General features: G+C 50.4%; 1 protein-coding gene across 3 annotated transcripts in view; it reads right to left on the reverse strand.

Annotated features, from left to right (window-relative positions):
* The window catches only part of TPO (thyroid peroxidase), a 32,800-nt gene extending 28,839 nt beyond the window's left edge, over positions 1-3,961 (reverse strand). For all 3 annotated transcript variants that reach the window (XM_007469253.1, XM_007469252.1, XM_007469251.1), the window contains exon 1: positions 3,868-3,961. In XM_007469253.1, coding sequence (XP_007469315.1) covers positions 3,868-3,961 — 94 coding nt within the window. The remainder of the gene's footprint in view (positions 1-3,867) is intronic.
* Positions 3,962-15,945: the final 11,984 nt, after the last annotated feature.

A 15,945-nucleotide genomic window follows, 5' to 3' on the forward strand; every position in this document is an offset into this window, starting at 1 on the left:
TCAGTGTCCTTCCCCAGCCATCAGCGCACATTCCACAGCGTGACTCCCTCTGGTCCTTCCTCTGTGCCCCCTCCGCTCCTCCAACCCCGGGCTGGTGGAGGGCACACGGGGCGGAAGCGGCCTCAGCTCGGCCGGGTCCAGGCCACCACGGCCATGGGTTCCTGCCGTGGGGTCTGGAGCACGCGGCGGGCGTGTGGCACAGGAAGGGGGCAGAGCGGGGGAGTCAGGGGGACCCCAGAGGGGCTACCACCCTGAGGCTGCAGAACCCGCAGGAGAGGCCGGCCTTTTCAGGCACCCCTGCCCTGGGGCTGGAGGGGGTTTCACTCAGCTCTCAGGACTGGGAGCCCCACGAAAGCTCGGGGTTTAAGGCCCTGTGACCTTCAGGTACTTCCGTTCGTTCCCGTCCAAACCCTCCGTCCACATTTTCACTTCTGAGGTCAGCCTGGCCCTGCGTTGGCTGAATGCACTGACCCCCCTGCCTCTTAGGTCTCCTGCAATGAGATCAACTGCTGGCTCTTCGCCGGCACTTGGCAGTTATTTGAGAACGGATTCAGTTAAACGAAAAATGTTTATCTGTCACCACTGTCTTTGGAATTAACAGTTGCTAGAGAGATCCTTCCTTTTCTTGACGATATTAACATTGTCATTTAAGCGTAATCGGTCATATTTGACTCATTCTCCAGTATCTTTCCTTACTATGAAATAGTTTACCGAGTGCCTAAAGATAGTGTTACAGGCTTGCAGATTATTATCTCTTCAGATATTGCCTAAGAAATATATTTTTGTGCTGAAAATTCCCCATAAAAGTGTAGTTCTCATCTTGAATTGCCTCCAGTCTCTGCCGGTAGCGGGCGGATGTGACCCGTGTCGCTTCCTTCTCACCGTGTGGGGTGTCAGGCTCATCTCCCTTCCTGGCTCTTCAGTCACCTCCTTCAGCTGCTGTTGAGCAGATACAGGGGCACGGGGTGGCGTCCAGAGATGCAGCATCAGACCGTAGGATCACAGACTGGGAGATCTGGAACCTAACCTCTTCTTTTCAGGTCTGAAAACTAAATTCGAGGGAGTTTCCCGATTCGTCTGATCTGGAGACATCAGGCTTCTGAAGGTGGGTACCACCCGAGGGGGTGCGCTACCCCCAGAAGGTCCCCTCCGTACATGGTCATCTCATATGGAAAGAGCTGGAATTCAGGAAGCCGTTATGCAAGAAAACACTAGAGGCCAGAAAGAAGGAAGTCACTTATCTCCAAAGAGTGACTACTAAAAAAACAAGGCAAGAGTGCTGGACTCTTCCTCTCTGAGCTGTACTCTCAACCAACTCCGAGGACGTGGTTTTGCTCTGAGCTCTGTGTTTAGTCCTGACTTTAATGATACCTGTTGGCTGAAACCCAATGAACTGGAATAAGTCTGCCAACTTTCCTTGTTAAACAGATTCACTCATCAGGCTGGCTTCCCGAATCCCCCATCTGCAGCAACGCCTCTGCTGCCTCTTGTTCGTTTGCATCTGATTCTCTTGTAACAGCTATGACGTGTTGGAATACACAGATGATTGCACTTAAATCTTGACTTTGCACAAACACAAGAAATGAACTCCAGTCCGTGTGGTGATGAACTCACGTGGTTTCCATGATAAACGCTCTATTCGGAGCTTTTGAGAGAGGACTTGAACTACTGCTGTGCAAACCTGCCTACAGTTCACAAACTGATGTGATACCTAAGGATAGCTGCTCCTGAGTGTTTATCAGCCAGATTCAAACGTGTGTGTTGTTTCCACGTGCAGACCTGGGAGGTGAGGGTGAGCATGGCCACAGCTCCACCGTCTCTGAGACCCTTGGGACCTCTACTTTCTAAGCTGTGAACGGGTGACTGGACCCCACTGGCAGGTGGAGATGGATGCCTGTGGTCCAGCCCGGACCTGGTCCTCATGCCCGGGGCCCCCAACCGGTTCTGAACAAGCGACAGGGAGCAATCCAACAGCTCGTGTCACAAAGTCTGTGAACACAAGTGATATAAACCCAAACGCAGACAAAAAGTCTGGTGGGATCGTCATTGAAATTTTGGCTATGGAGAAATGTGACTGATAAAAGTTATGTTTCAAAGAAAGTTCGACACTTCTGTATATAAAATAGATAACCAGCAAAGAGCTACTGTATATAACACAGGGAACTATACTCAGTATTTTGTAGTAAACTGTAAGGGGAAAGAATCTGAAACAGTGTGTATGTATAACTAAATCACTTGGCTGTATCTGAAGCTAACACGATATTGTAAGTCAGCTATTCTTCAATTATAAATGAATAAATAACTAAATAAAAACGGAAGTTAACCAGTGCGCAATTATTTTGTTTAAAATGACCATTGGCTTGTCAACTGGGAAAAAAAAAATCATTGTATTACAGGCTGCAAAAGTGAAACACTGTAAGACTAAGGATATTTTCTAAATAATTAATTTACAAAGTAAACAAGTAATTGGCCAGCTTCAAAATATTCTAATGAACAATAAATTAGGCTCCAAATTGCAGCGTTTTTGCAGATGCTATATTGTGCATTATTTATATATATACTGAAAGTTTGAGGAAAAAATAACCTCTTAGAGATGGGGAAACAATAAAAAATTGCTCTAGCAAAGCTGTAGATACACCTTTCCCAATTTTTAAAAAATATATGATTTCTAAAACTAAAAACTCTAGTGTGCAGATATATTTATATCCTGTTGAATGGCTCTTACTCATGACACCTTTGTCGCTATGGTTTTGCAGAACTAGGACTATAGTAAATCTCAAACGCAATGACTAATTCTCAAAGCATTTGCTGCACCCATTTGCTGTGATGGGTTTGCTGGGCTGGGAGGAGGGGGACCACATTGCTGGAGGGTATTTAAGTGGAATTGGTTTTTGTTTTTTTCTAGTTCGTATTGTCCAGGCACGATGCACTCAGTACTTTAGATGGAGCATCTCATTGACATTCACAAATGGAACTGTGGTGGAGAATCTTCCAGTTTTCTCCATTTTACAGACAGGAAAGTGGCCCAGTCAGTAGTGGGTGGGGACAGAGCCTGACCCCGGCCTCCTCACGGCCTCGATGGCCAGGCCATTTTCTTAAGGAGCATATGGGTCTGCAAAGGACTTTGGTGCAACTGTTCGCGTGGCCCCGAGGACCCCGTGTTCAGTGAAACTGGAGACTCCGTGGCTCTCAGCAGGAGACACCCTGGGTGGACGTGGCCGCGTGGACTCAGGCCGCTCATCAGGCCTGGAGGGTGATCAAGGGGCCCGGGGCTTGGGGGAGAGGCCAGGGGAGAGAATGTCCAGCCCTGAAGAGCCCAGAGGGGCGAGCCTGCCCGGGGGGCCCGTGTTGCAGAGGCTGGTGATCAGAGACCCTGAAATGCCCTCCGACACCCTGCTCCAGTCACGTCCCTTCTCCGTGTTTGGGACCATTTTTTTTTTTCCTTTTTTTCAAACAGGAGCAGAGTTTGAGCTGTGATGGTTTCAACCACAGCACAGCTATACCTTTCTTAACTGAATTTGACATTGTAGCACCCTGATTCCAGAAAATACAGCACAGAAGTGATTTAATGAAAAATGATTTTGTGGTACAGGAACAAACAACTACAAACAAAGAAATGTTTTTCAAATATATGAGTAGGTAAAAATGGAAATTTTCTATTGTGTAATCATAGGAACATCAGTTATTTTTCAGAAAGAATTGTATTCTAATCCTTCTAAACTCAAGAGTTATTGTTCTGTTCTTGGAAAGTGAAAGAAACACTGAAGAGGTCTTACCTGATTCTGGAGAACCCACGATGCTTCCTGTTCTGGTTGCTGGGAGCAATAACTTTGTGATTTCAGAAGACCGTAATTTATTGTTACTCACCCCAGAAGAGGTCCTTGTGTCTCAGGATGAAAGAGAAGACAGCTCCGGCACAGGCCACGGCCAGCGTGGTGCCCAGGACGGCCCGAGCTCCCATCCTGAACAGGGATTGAGAGCAGCAGGCGGTCAAGGGCACGGTCAACCCCTCAGAAGGGTCCCTGTCGGCGACTCTCCACGCACTAGTCCCTGCGAGGCAGCTGCTCTCAGAAGCTTGGGTCTGAGCTCTTGGAGGTTCTGACCCACATGTCTGTGGTGTGGACAGGCCTTACCCGCCCAACTATTTGAAAACAGATCCCTCCTCCTGGGCAGCTGTGGTCACCAGAATAGCTCAGCGACAACCTGTTTTAATTCATGGTGATGCCTAATGCTGTAAAACTTCTGGGAATAATTACAGGGAATAAAACAAATCTATTTCCCATAACACATCTCTGTAGAATTTTGAAAAATGAATAACACAAGGAATTCAGCCTTTAGAAAAGAGGTAAATAAGATTTCTAAATGCATGTGGGATTTCCTACAACATTCTTTTTCCTGCTTATAAACTGATTTCAGAATTACGGAGCTGTTAAGACAAAGCAAAAATCAATCATTTCTATTTTCCCAAGTTTTCTTTTCCTAACCTCGGATGTTCTGCTGCTATTTTGGGGCCACGAACTTTGTTAAACGGGGTGGGGCTGACAGGGCATCCTGAGTGGAGTACGTGTCAGGGCCTGCTGACCTGTGAACCGACCTGGCCGCACCTGCCGGCCGCGCTCTCTGCACTGAGGTCACAGGAAACCTAACAGTCGTCAGCCCCGCGGCTCTGCTCAGACAGCCTCCCAGATGTGCCCTGAGCCCACACAACAGCCCCCCTTGAACCGCTTTACAAGTTTCAGTGATGGATTTCTCTCAGAGAAAGGAAAAGCCAAAATGTTTCACAGCCAGACCCTCTCCTCCGCTCAGCCAAGAGGCAGGTGTGCAGGACAGGTGACCCTGGACGTGCCCGGCTGCCCAGGGACTGGCCTCCCGCCTATAAAGAGGCTCCAGGCTCCACTCCCCGCCCACATCACCGGGCCGGACCGGCTCCCGTTCCTGGGCTGGCTGGACGTTTACCTCTGTGTTTGCACAGAAGGCCGTGTGCTGGCCAGTTGTGCGTCCATGTGAGGTTGAGCCCCTGGCCCTGGAATGAGGAAGAAAGGGGAAGAAAGCGTATGTGTCGGGAAAGAAGAAACCACGAACAACCGGCCCCTCGCAACGCTCGCGCTGTCCTCTCCCTCGCTTCTCTGAGCTAAACACCTTATGAAAAAGAGCAGGTTCATCTTCAGAGGCAGCGGCTCCAGGGAGCCCTGCCGATTGCCTGCATCCCGTCTCTGAGAGGAGTTGCATACGTGTTAGCATCTAGCCTCAGCTCTCCTGGTCGGTGGGGAGCGTGGGGTTTCTGAACGTCTCCACTTCCCGTCTGCGTCTTGGGTTTTTCTTCCACACGAACATCATTCCTCTTTTTCCTGCTGTTTTTCGCCCCCTCCTTGGTGCCTCATTCAAACTTGGGGATGTGCTCCCTCCAGGAAAGCTGAGCTCAGATGCTAACACGTGTGCAAGGCATCGGGACATCAGGACGTATTTGAAGCGCACTAGAACGTCACGATTAGCGCGTAGGAAAGATCAGTTTGAAAGTAACAGGAAATGAGTTAGAAAAGCAGGTGGGGAATCGTCAACAGTTACGGTAATTTCTCCCTGAAATGGTGGGAACGGGCTGAGACAGTGAGAGGAAGGGCCAGACTCCAAGGCCCCTGCACAGCAAAGCAGGGACTTGGTGACTTGCTTCCCTGGGAGCAGGGAGAGGGCAGAGCCAGGGCCCCGCCAGGCTGAGTTACTGGCCTGAAGTCGTGGAGATCCCGCTTCTGACTCTGGGGAGGCCAGGGAAGGAGGGGAACCGGGTGAGAGAAGCAGAGGTAACTGTTTGGGTTTGGACATTGGATTTGAGGCATTGGAGCTGTGCACAGGCAGCCAGCTGGCGGCATTTGGAAACACACTTTTGGAACTTTGGGTGGAACTTGCCTGAAGAGGGTCGTGAACAGGCAGCTGATGTGACGCACAGGATGGTTGAGGGAGAGCACAGGGACCCAGAGGACACCAGCTGGTGTCGGCCTGTGTTTAGGGCCCTGGACGTGAGGACGATCCCAGTGGAGACTGGATGTTCCTCTGAGTCCTTGGCTGGCTCAGGGCAGACGCTCAGACGGGTGGCCTTGTGCACACAGCCTCAGATGCCAGTGCCTTGACATAACCGTTTCCACGGGCATCTCGTGCCGGCTGGCTGCACCCGGGAACAGCAGGTCCTTGTGCTCAAGTCACCCTCCACGACCGGGCCCAAGATGTTCCGTGACTCGCGTCAGAGCCTGGAGTTTGCGTGGTGCCCTGTGGGGATGAAGCACCCACGTCCCACTGAGCCTTCTAGAGGTTCCAGCTCACTGGTGTCCCCACCCCACGTCCTCACACGAGGGGTCAGAACAGCACAGGATTGAGCAAAAAACATCAGTCTGAGATGGAATCCCGGACCTTGACACTTTGCCCTTGCCGGAGCTCTGAGGCTTTTACTGTTCACCCTCCCAGCCCTGTCCCGAAGTGGAGGGTCCCAAACAAAGGTCCTCTTCCTCCAAAAAAGAGACATAAGAAGGTCGCATCATTATTATTTCTTTAGTGAGTTTAAATCACTACAAGGGATGATAGAAATGTTAGTGGGTGTTAAGTCGGTAATGTGCTTTTCTGGTTTATTAAATGTTCTGATGATCTCAGTTTTATATTGTGCATTAAGAACACATATTTGGTGAGTCATAGACAAAAAGCTATACCCCTCTCCTGAAATACCTGTGTATCATTTAACTAACTGCTTAAAGACAATCTAGGAAAGGGGATCTTTTGGGAGATTTTTAAAAAGCAATTGTGCCCTTTTTAAAAAGAAATAAAGAAAACATTTTGGCTTTTGTTAAAGTAACAATTACACAAGGAAACCTATCTGCTTGGTCAGTCTGGAAAAACCAGCTCAGGGTTGCACTTTTGAGAGGTATTCGTTGCATCTCCAGCTGCCCTTTGAAGGGTCCAGAGCATGTGCCCTTTTCAATGTTCTGATAAAATATTCTCCAGCTTCAGGTAGTGAGACATTGACAGCCCCTCACCACATACACACACATCCCGGTCGGTCACGAGGACTGTTGGAATTTGTTGACGTGACCGTCTTTCTAAAGGTATTTTAAAAGTCACGGTGCATATGATTTGCCCATGTTCACGTACACAGAAATGAAAGCCCCAGGACGTGTGTCCTGAAGCTTCTGAAGGATGTGTCCTACGTTAATAATTGTGTTGCCCGCCGTCCGTCTCCCCAGGACCGGGATCCGCTCCACGCTGTGTGTGACTCTCCATCTCTACACCTGGAGAAATGGATGCTTCTTGGTCGTCCCCTTAACACATATGAAATGGGGGGAGGTGACAACTAAATACTGGATATTCCCTCTGTGCCCACGACCTTCCAAATGAAGACGGGGTCACGTGATCCGCCTCCTTTGAAAACATCGTGTCCAGGGTGAGACGTGGCCTCACCTCCTTCCCGGACCCCAGGGCGCTGGGTCGTGTCCCGTGGGCTGGAGACGGCATCTTCCCTGTGTCCCTACTGTCCTCTGTGTGTCTGCGTGTCTGCGTCCTGACCTCCTCTTCCTACAGGGACACCTGTCCTCCTGGGCTGAGGCCCCTTCTGAAGAGCTCACTTTACCCAAATTACCTCTTTAAAGACCCTATCTGCGCATACATCCTGAGGTTCTGGGGGTCAGGGTTTTGGCACGTGAACTTTGGGGGGACGTGGTGCAGCCCATCCAGGCTGCAGTGAGGTGCAGCGAGCCCCCTCCTGCTGGGTCCCCGCGCAGGAGCCCAGTGTCCTCTCGCTCCAGCACCAGAGGGAGCAGAGCCGCTGTGCATGTTCCTACCCGCCGAGGAGAAGACGTGCCCTCACGGCGGTGTGCGAGAGGCAGCCGGATGCAGGGACCACGCGTGGCCGGTCTGCCCACGTGGACTCCGTGTGAAGAACTGTGTGTCCGCGGGCTCCGTGCCTTCCAATTCCAGTTCACATGTGACTCTTGGACGCGGTCTGTGCCGGGGAAGTGCGTGGCCTCCTGTCATGTGTAGGTGATGGTGGCCTCCTGTGGGATGCCGGCGTGGTCCTGCTCGGGTCACTCGAGCCTCCCGGACTCTGGCCCCCAGGCCACGTGGGCAGAGCCAGCCTGGGGACATCACTGGTCTACGTACTGGGTGAGGCTAGTGGTCCACGCCCAGGGCTCTGAGTGGCAAAAGCGCTCGGTGCCCACTTAGCTGATGGGACCACAGGTGTAGACTCGGTCGAGGCAGCTGGGGGCCTTGCCTGGACACGGCGCTCTGCGATTCGAGCACCCGAGGGCCCTCCCGCCTGCCCACTATGCTTTGTCCTCTGGGTTGCTAGCTCAGCAGGGCCTCTGGGCAAAGGCTCATCTTGGGGCTCCCCACTCCCGCCAACCCCGACCCTCCCCCCGTCCCCCCGGAGGAATCTGGAACTTACCCTGAGAGACGAGTGCCTGGAGCCCTGTCACTGCAGAGACGTCGTCCCCTGGTGGAGCCCGGTGGCCGGGTTCGAGGCAGGTGTGGCAGCCGTGCCCTCGGGTGGCAGATCCCAGTTCCCGCTGGAGGCGCGGGTGCTCCTGGGCGCCAGCGGGACGGAGGGCCGTGGGACACAGGGAGCGGGGGACGGGCACGGCTGTGCAGGGTCTTGTCCTCTGGGGGCATTGGTGTTGAGCCATCCCCAGAGGTGGCCTTGCTGGGCCGACTTGGGGCCCAAATGCTGGAGGCCTCTGCGATCTCACAGCCCCGCTCCCTGCATGCGGGGGCACTTGGACCGAAGCTCTCTGCCTTTCAGACAAGGAGGGGGACGCTCTGTCCAGGTAGAGGAGAGACGCCCGCAGCACAGAGCCCAGGGGACCAGCCAGAGTCCCCGCCAGGCCCGAGTATGGGTAGGACAGGGGAGACTCTCTATGAGGGCTTTTCATTTTACTTGTGTCGCTCGCAGCTGTTGCCACAAGGACACGTGATTAGAAAGCGGTCTCTCTATTTATATTTTTGTTAAAGACAAGAGGAATTTTTTTTAAAGTTCTCCTTTAGGTTTAGTCATTAGTGACTGACTTGCCAAGACATGAAGAGAGTCTGTGTGAATATTTGATTCTTACCGATAAAAATCCTGAACAAACTCACACCTACAATGAATGCATCGTCAGTATCGTTGAAACGTGAAGTCAGTTTACATTTTCACTTAGACTCTGCTGGCGAATGCGCACATTATAATGGAGCGGCTCTTTTTCTCAGACACTTGCACAGTCAAGTCACAGATATTTCTGGTTTTCAGGTGCAGCTGTGCGTGTTTTCTGTAACCCAGGAGTCCCCCTACCGATTTTTAATAACCTTGCAAAATGAGTTTTCTGAATGTAAGAAGCTTGCTAACAAGGACAGAAGGTCAAGTGCTGTATGAAGGATGGAAATTAAAGTCCACGGCGTCCAGGCTGAAAAGGGCTCTCCAGCCGGAAGCCCCTCGTTTCAGGTTGTGTTTTCTCGTGGCAAAAGCGGGTAACTTTCCTGGTAAGCAGTAATAATCACCTAATTCAGAGAATCTAGAGAGACAACATGCTGTAGCAAACACGGTCACTGTCACCACTGACCTCCGTCCCTGTCAGTGCTGACCTTTGTCACTGTGCCTGCTGACCCTGGTCACTGTCACTGCTGACCTCCGTCCCTGTCAGTGCTGACCTTGTCTCTGTCACTGCTGACCCTGGTCACTGTCAGCAGTGACCTGAGGCCGTTTCAGTGCTGATAGCGTCTGCTGACCCAGGAGAGGCCCAACTTCCCAGAATAAAAGCCCGAGGAAGCAGCAGCTGAGCCTCCAGCCTCAGGAGTGGGACGGCCCACAGCCCTGGCTGCAGGGGTCAAAGTTTAGGGCTGAGCGAGCGTCGGGGGCATCGGGTCCCAGCCCTGCCGTCGGAGTCCCGGAAGCTCAGAGGGAGAAGCCAGGCTCCCCAGGGGTCAGCTTCCGGGCACTGAGGCAGGAGGGGCCCCCGAGCTCGACCCCCGCGCTCTCCCCAGCCTCTCCCGTCACCTGCTTGTCACCGTACCTGGAGGGTGTGCCCGGCCCCGCGGATCGGGGACGGCTTTGTGACTGTGAGCCCCTTGGTGTCCGAGCCGCTCCACGACATCCGACCCGATGGCAACGTTTGTTTTCGTTTCTCCGTTAGAAGATCCTCGAACGAGAGTCTGCCCCGGGGAAGGGGTGGGGCTGGTAGATGTTTGCTGTGTCCTCAGCATCACCTCTCCAGGTTCTGGAAAGAGAATCCATGTTTATTTCTGAAATTGCCTTCCCCCTGCTCCATACACACACGCGCACACACTCACACATGTACGCACACACGTGTACACACACTCACACACGTACACACGTATACACTCAGACATGCACACACGTACTCACACATGTACACACGTGTACACAGTCACACACGTACACACACGTACTCACACATGTACACTCGCTCACACACGTACACACGCGCACACGTGCGCGCACACGTGCACACACAGGTACACGCGCGTACACTCACAGTGCGCACACACACACACTCTCTCACACATGTACACACACACACTTATGCTCCCATGCAGGCACACACAGGCAGGAACACACACATCTGTGCACACACATACACATGGTACACACACACGTGCAGGCACATTTTATTCTTGTGGAGCTCATGAGTCTCCCGCCAAATCCGAGACAAAGACTGTGCTCAGGGAAGGCAGGGTTCTCTCTCTGTGTGTGAGTCAAGGTAAAAAATAACGCCTACCTGGAGGAAACTGGGAATATTGATTTCCCTGAAGGAAACATGTGGATATTCTTTTTGTTTTGCATTCGCTTTGAATTCCAGTTTTAAAGGAACAGTTTATTCTAAGAGAAAATTTTTTCTCAGGAAAAATATGTATTATTTAATATTCTTGTCTCTTACTGGGTGTTAATTTACTGTTAGGTAACAAAAAAACATATATCCTTTTTCCAACCAAATTCTGTATTATCTATTTTGTCATTGCCAGAATATAAACCACTTTATATTCTGTGCTCGTGTTTTTGCACCACTGTCTGTCATGCTGCCACGGCCCTCGGGAAGTTTTTTTAGAAACGTGCATTTGGTTTTCTTTCATTGCCAGAAGCATTTAAGTTTGCTCAATTCTGAAATACCATTGGTTGATCTTCGGATGTTACCTGTGGTTAAATGCCTTAATTCTCCACTCTGGGGAGAGAGGGGGAGTGGGGAGGGGGGCTCGGGCCTGGGTTTCGCTCAGAATGCGCGGCCCTGCTCATTTACGTCCTGGGCCTTGGCCACGCAGTAGGGGTGTGCCCCTGGCCACCTCTGGGCCCCCCTGGCAGGAGCACCGTCACCTGGCCGCCACCCCTGGCCCTTCGGCGCTGAGAGTGCCTGGTGCCCTGCGGGTGACACGGACACGGGGCCCAGGTCCAGGAGCTCCAGGAGGATTGCTGCTCCATGGTAAGTGGAAGGCCGTCCCGGGTCATTTCTAGGCAGAAATGGAACCTCTGAGGACACGAGCCAAAGCCCCTTAATGACCTGTTTGCTCAAATCAGACAGACTTGTAGGAATGTCCCTCGTGGACTCTCTGAAAGGGTAGAAAGGCTGCTCAGTCCCATTTGTGTGGATTCGTGCAGCGGCTTCCTCCTGCAAGGAGTGGGAAAGGGGCACGCTTTTTATAAAAGCACTTGGCACTGGGTGACGGGCTGAAGGTCAGAGCTGGGCTTCGCTCCCGGCAGGCGTTTGGGGAGGACAGGCTGGCCCTGCGGGCGGAAGGGGGCTGTGCACCCCACTTCCAGGGTCCTCGGCGGCGGGCTGTAGTTAAGTGGACAGCTGGCCGCCGGACGGCAGAGCCGGTGCCTCCTTCCTCTTTCTCTTCCCAGGTGTAGCGGGACCTGTGAGCTGACGTACCTCCCACCCCAGCGCGGGTAGGAGGCACCTGTCAGAGCCCAGCCTGCACCCAATGCCCAGGAGACACACTCGAGGAACACAAACGTCCTGAATGAAAGACCCAGGACCTCACTCCCAAGGGACTGAGGGAGACACTCGTCACCTGTGACTGAAAATAGCCTCCTGGGTCCTCATCTCATCTACTTTTCCTCACCTTCCGGAGACAAACTGTACAGCATTTGGCCGAACCTTTGCTCTAATTTTACCTCATGCTGCGTTTTGGAACTGAGGCCATTTATCAAACCAAGGGAATAAAGCAGAATCGTGGTTAGTACGCAGCTTCAATAAAAAACAGAAACAGAATTTAGAAATCCGAAGCCTGATGGATCTGTAGGGTTGGAAATACTGAGTAATTCCTGCCTCTGAATACATTTTCATGTGACAGTGCAGGTGCTGTAAACCAAAATAGAGCCTCTCTTCCATTATGAAGACGAGTTTTTTTTTTTTTTTTTTTTCTGGCATTTTGGGGTTTTTTTTATTAAGAATTTATTTTTAAGAGCAGTGTAAGGTTCACATCAAGATTGGGGGAAATGTACAGCAATTTCCCATATACCTCCTGTCCCCACACATGCATGGTGTCCCCCATTATCAGTATCCCCAACCAGAGTGGGATATTTGGTTCAACTGATGAACCTTCATTGATGCATCGTAATCTCCCATAGTCCTTAGTTTACATTAAGGCTCACTCTTGGTGTACGTTCTATGAGTTTTGTCAAATGTATAATGACACGTAGCCATCATTATGGTATCAAACAGAGTATTTTCACTTCCTTAAAAATCTTCTGCTTTCACCCGTATCCCCTGCATCGGCAGGCGGACTCCCAACCACCGCGCCACCAGGGAGGCCCAGACGAGTTTTTAATTCACCACTTTACTCTGCTAACGGTAGAGACCCAAGTTAAGAGTGGGATTTTTTTCTATCTTTTATGTGTTCTAACAGCAATTTGTGATGGAAGTAATTTGATGCAATTCACTTCATGATATTTTTCTTTTTAAAATTTGAAAATGAGATAAAAAAAAGGAATGAAAAAACTCACTAATCAATCTTTCTGTTTCGATATTTAAAATTCGCATGCATCTATTTAAAAGATAAATCTACAAATCAAAGGGCTCACCTTTTCAGGTGTGCTGTTCTTTCCAAAGAATTCCTCTGTCAACAATGTTGCATAAATGTTTTCAGATATTCTCTGCTGAAAGTTAGACCCTTAAAGGGCCAACATTTTGTTCTACTAGATAGGAAAAGCCCAACACAGCAGGGATTGTTTCCCTGAGAGGTCATGGGTTGGTAAGTCTGTAACAACTTGGAAAATTCATTATCCACGACTAACAACAAAAGACGAACTCAGCCAAAAATTCAGCCGGGTCAGTGAAAACAAAAAGGAACACACACACAAAAGCCTGGGGCTGGCCGGGGGTTGTCCCGTGGCCGGAGGGGCAGGAGGGTTTCTGATGGAGGTAACCAGAGGTCCCTGCCAGGGAGGAGCTGGTGACACGACTGCAGCAAAGGAACTGGACACTAGGGGGTTTCCGGTTCCTCACATTCCAGCAGTTTGGGCGTAAAAAGCATCTCTGTCCAGGCGTCCAGACTGGACCCTCGTGACCTTGTGAAGCAGAGAGTGCCCGAAGCCTTGACCCCGAGAGCAGTTTGTCCGAGGAGGCCTGCTGCTGATTCAACGTCCTGGAGTCCTTGCTCCCTTGTTTCAGAGCATCCAGAACACGTCTTCAGAATTCCCTGTCGGAACTGTGGCTCCAGTTTGGGGAACACGGCAAAGGTTTTTGTCTGCTTGGCTCACCGCCGCAGTCCTGGTTCTAGAATACTCTTTGATTAGGGGCAGAAATCCATTTGCAAGCGGTTCACCCACAACCCCGTGAGCTGAAGCCCTGGACGGCTCTGAAATCCTGAGCAGGGAGCAGACTGATGATTCTGCAGCTGATTTTTCTCAGTGTTATTCTACCTGCGTCCCGAACGCATGCAATGGGCAGGTAAAGGGAAAGGTGAGAGAAGCAGAGAGGCCAGGTGGGTGACGGTGGAGCTGCTTTTTCCGTTCGGCTGAAGAGTCTTCAAAGGTGGTTTTTCTTCCCAAGGGGAGAAAAGAGTTCTAAACCAACACAGGAATTTCTATACCTATTAGCATAAAAACGATGCTAATTTATCACACTCAGCATATTACTTATGAATTTGAAATGGATGCTGTAGACATACTGTAGGTAGCAGCTTACTTGATCTTTTAGAACGCTGTTTATATTTTCCTTGAATATTCTGAGGCTATATATGTTCCTCTCACCATTGTGTGGGGTTTTATTCATCACCAGCAAATGTACGTCAGTGCACATGTCGGAACACATTCAGGCTTGGGACCTTCAACTATCCATTGACCTTTGAAATTAATGACACCAAAAAAACTGAGGAAAACAAAATTAAAAAAAAAAGGAATTAATGACAAGGGGAATAACGGTGAGACTGAAGGCTGGGCGGGGAGTTCCTACAACTGTGAACACATGACCCTGAACTCTCTGTGCCTGAATTACCTGCAACAGCTAATGGTTAATGGCCCTGAGCGTAGTAGGGATTTCTCAGTGCTTTTTCTGAACAGATGATAAAAGAGTGTCTTCTAGGACAGAGCTGCGAGTCACCTGCACTTCAAAAAGTCACGGAAGTCTGTCCAGACTCTCACCACTTTGAGAAAAAAAAATACAAAAGCTGTATAAAGCCAGTTAAATTTGTGTTCTTCCTTATTGCTATGACTGTTTCTGTCCCCCCACATTCATGTATGGAAGCCAAGCCCCCGGGGTGCTGGTGTCTGGAAGCAGCACCCCTGGGAGCTGATGAGGCCACGCGGGTGGAGCCTCATGATGGGATCGGTGACCTTACAGCATCCCTTCCTCCGCGTGAGGACACAGCGAGAAGACGCCATCTGAACCGGGAAGAGGGTTTGGAGTCTGCAGACGCCTTGATCTCAGACTTCGGCCTCCAGAACTGGGAGAAATGAATGTCTGTGGTCTATAAGCCCCCAGTCTGTGGTTTCTGTTACAGCAGCCCGAACGGAATAAGACACTCACTCTTATCCACATTTCCAAGTAAGCACTGTTTTATCAAGAGTGAGGAAATTCTAAGTCACGTGGGTATTGCCTTTGAGTTTTAAAATAAAAACACACGAAAAAGGACACTATAGGCCAGATTACGGAAATCCTGCTAACGTGGTACAGTTACCATCACATTTATGAATGGTCCAGGGCTTTAAGGTAAACCAGCTTCCTAATTACTATACAAAAATCTAGAATTCCTAAACTGTGGTAGACAGTCGTAGTTTATACAAAACGTGTTATATTACAAAATGATGTCTATTTGGAACCAATATGCCAACGTTCTTCTGGAAGCATGAAGGCCACATCGCATGTCTGAACTGACCCACGAGGAGGGTGGATCTTGGCTGCTACCTCAGCCACCGTCACCTGTCACGTTGGCCTCCTGAGGCCACCTGGCCTCATCCGAGCCCACAGCCTGCACTGGGTCCTCAGCCGTCTCTTGCTGTGGCTGTAGGACCAGCCACAGTGCCTGCCCTGAAGAACCTTCCACAAGTGTTTGCTGAATAAATAAACCTTTTAAGTTCAGTGTAGTGCTATCTTCTAGAACATACGCTGTGCTAGTTTTATCCCAGGGTTAGCCAGTTGGGAGCTTTACAAAGTTTCTAGGGTGCGTTTTCACCAATCCCGTCTCTCTTTCTGACTTAGCTGTGCTTCTGACGGGTGGCCTGTGTCCCTTTCCCACCAACCACAAGTCTGCAGGGCTGCCGAGTGGCCCAGTGTTCACTTGTCCACAGTGACCACGGTGGGCAGAAAGGCCTCCGGAGATGGGAATCCCGTGTCCACAGCCCTGTGTCCAGCAGGGTCTTGGCCACTGAGAGGAAAAGGCTTTTCTGAGTGAAATCAAGTTGGCCGTCAATGACCACTGCATCTTTTTACCTTTCTCTTTATATATATATATATATATATATATATATATATATATATATAT

This window comes from Lipotes vexillifer, unplaced genomic scaffold (genome assembly GCF_000442215.2).
Source record: "Lipotes vexillifer unplaced genomic scaffold, Lipotes_vexillifer_v1.1 scaffold356, whole genome shotgun sequence".
In the NCBI taxonomy this organism is placed as follows: domain Eukaryota; kingdom Metazoa; phylum Chordata; class Mammalia; order Artiodactyla; family Lipotidae; genus Lipotes; species Lipotes vexillifer.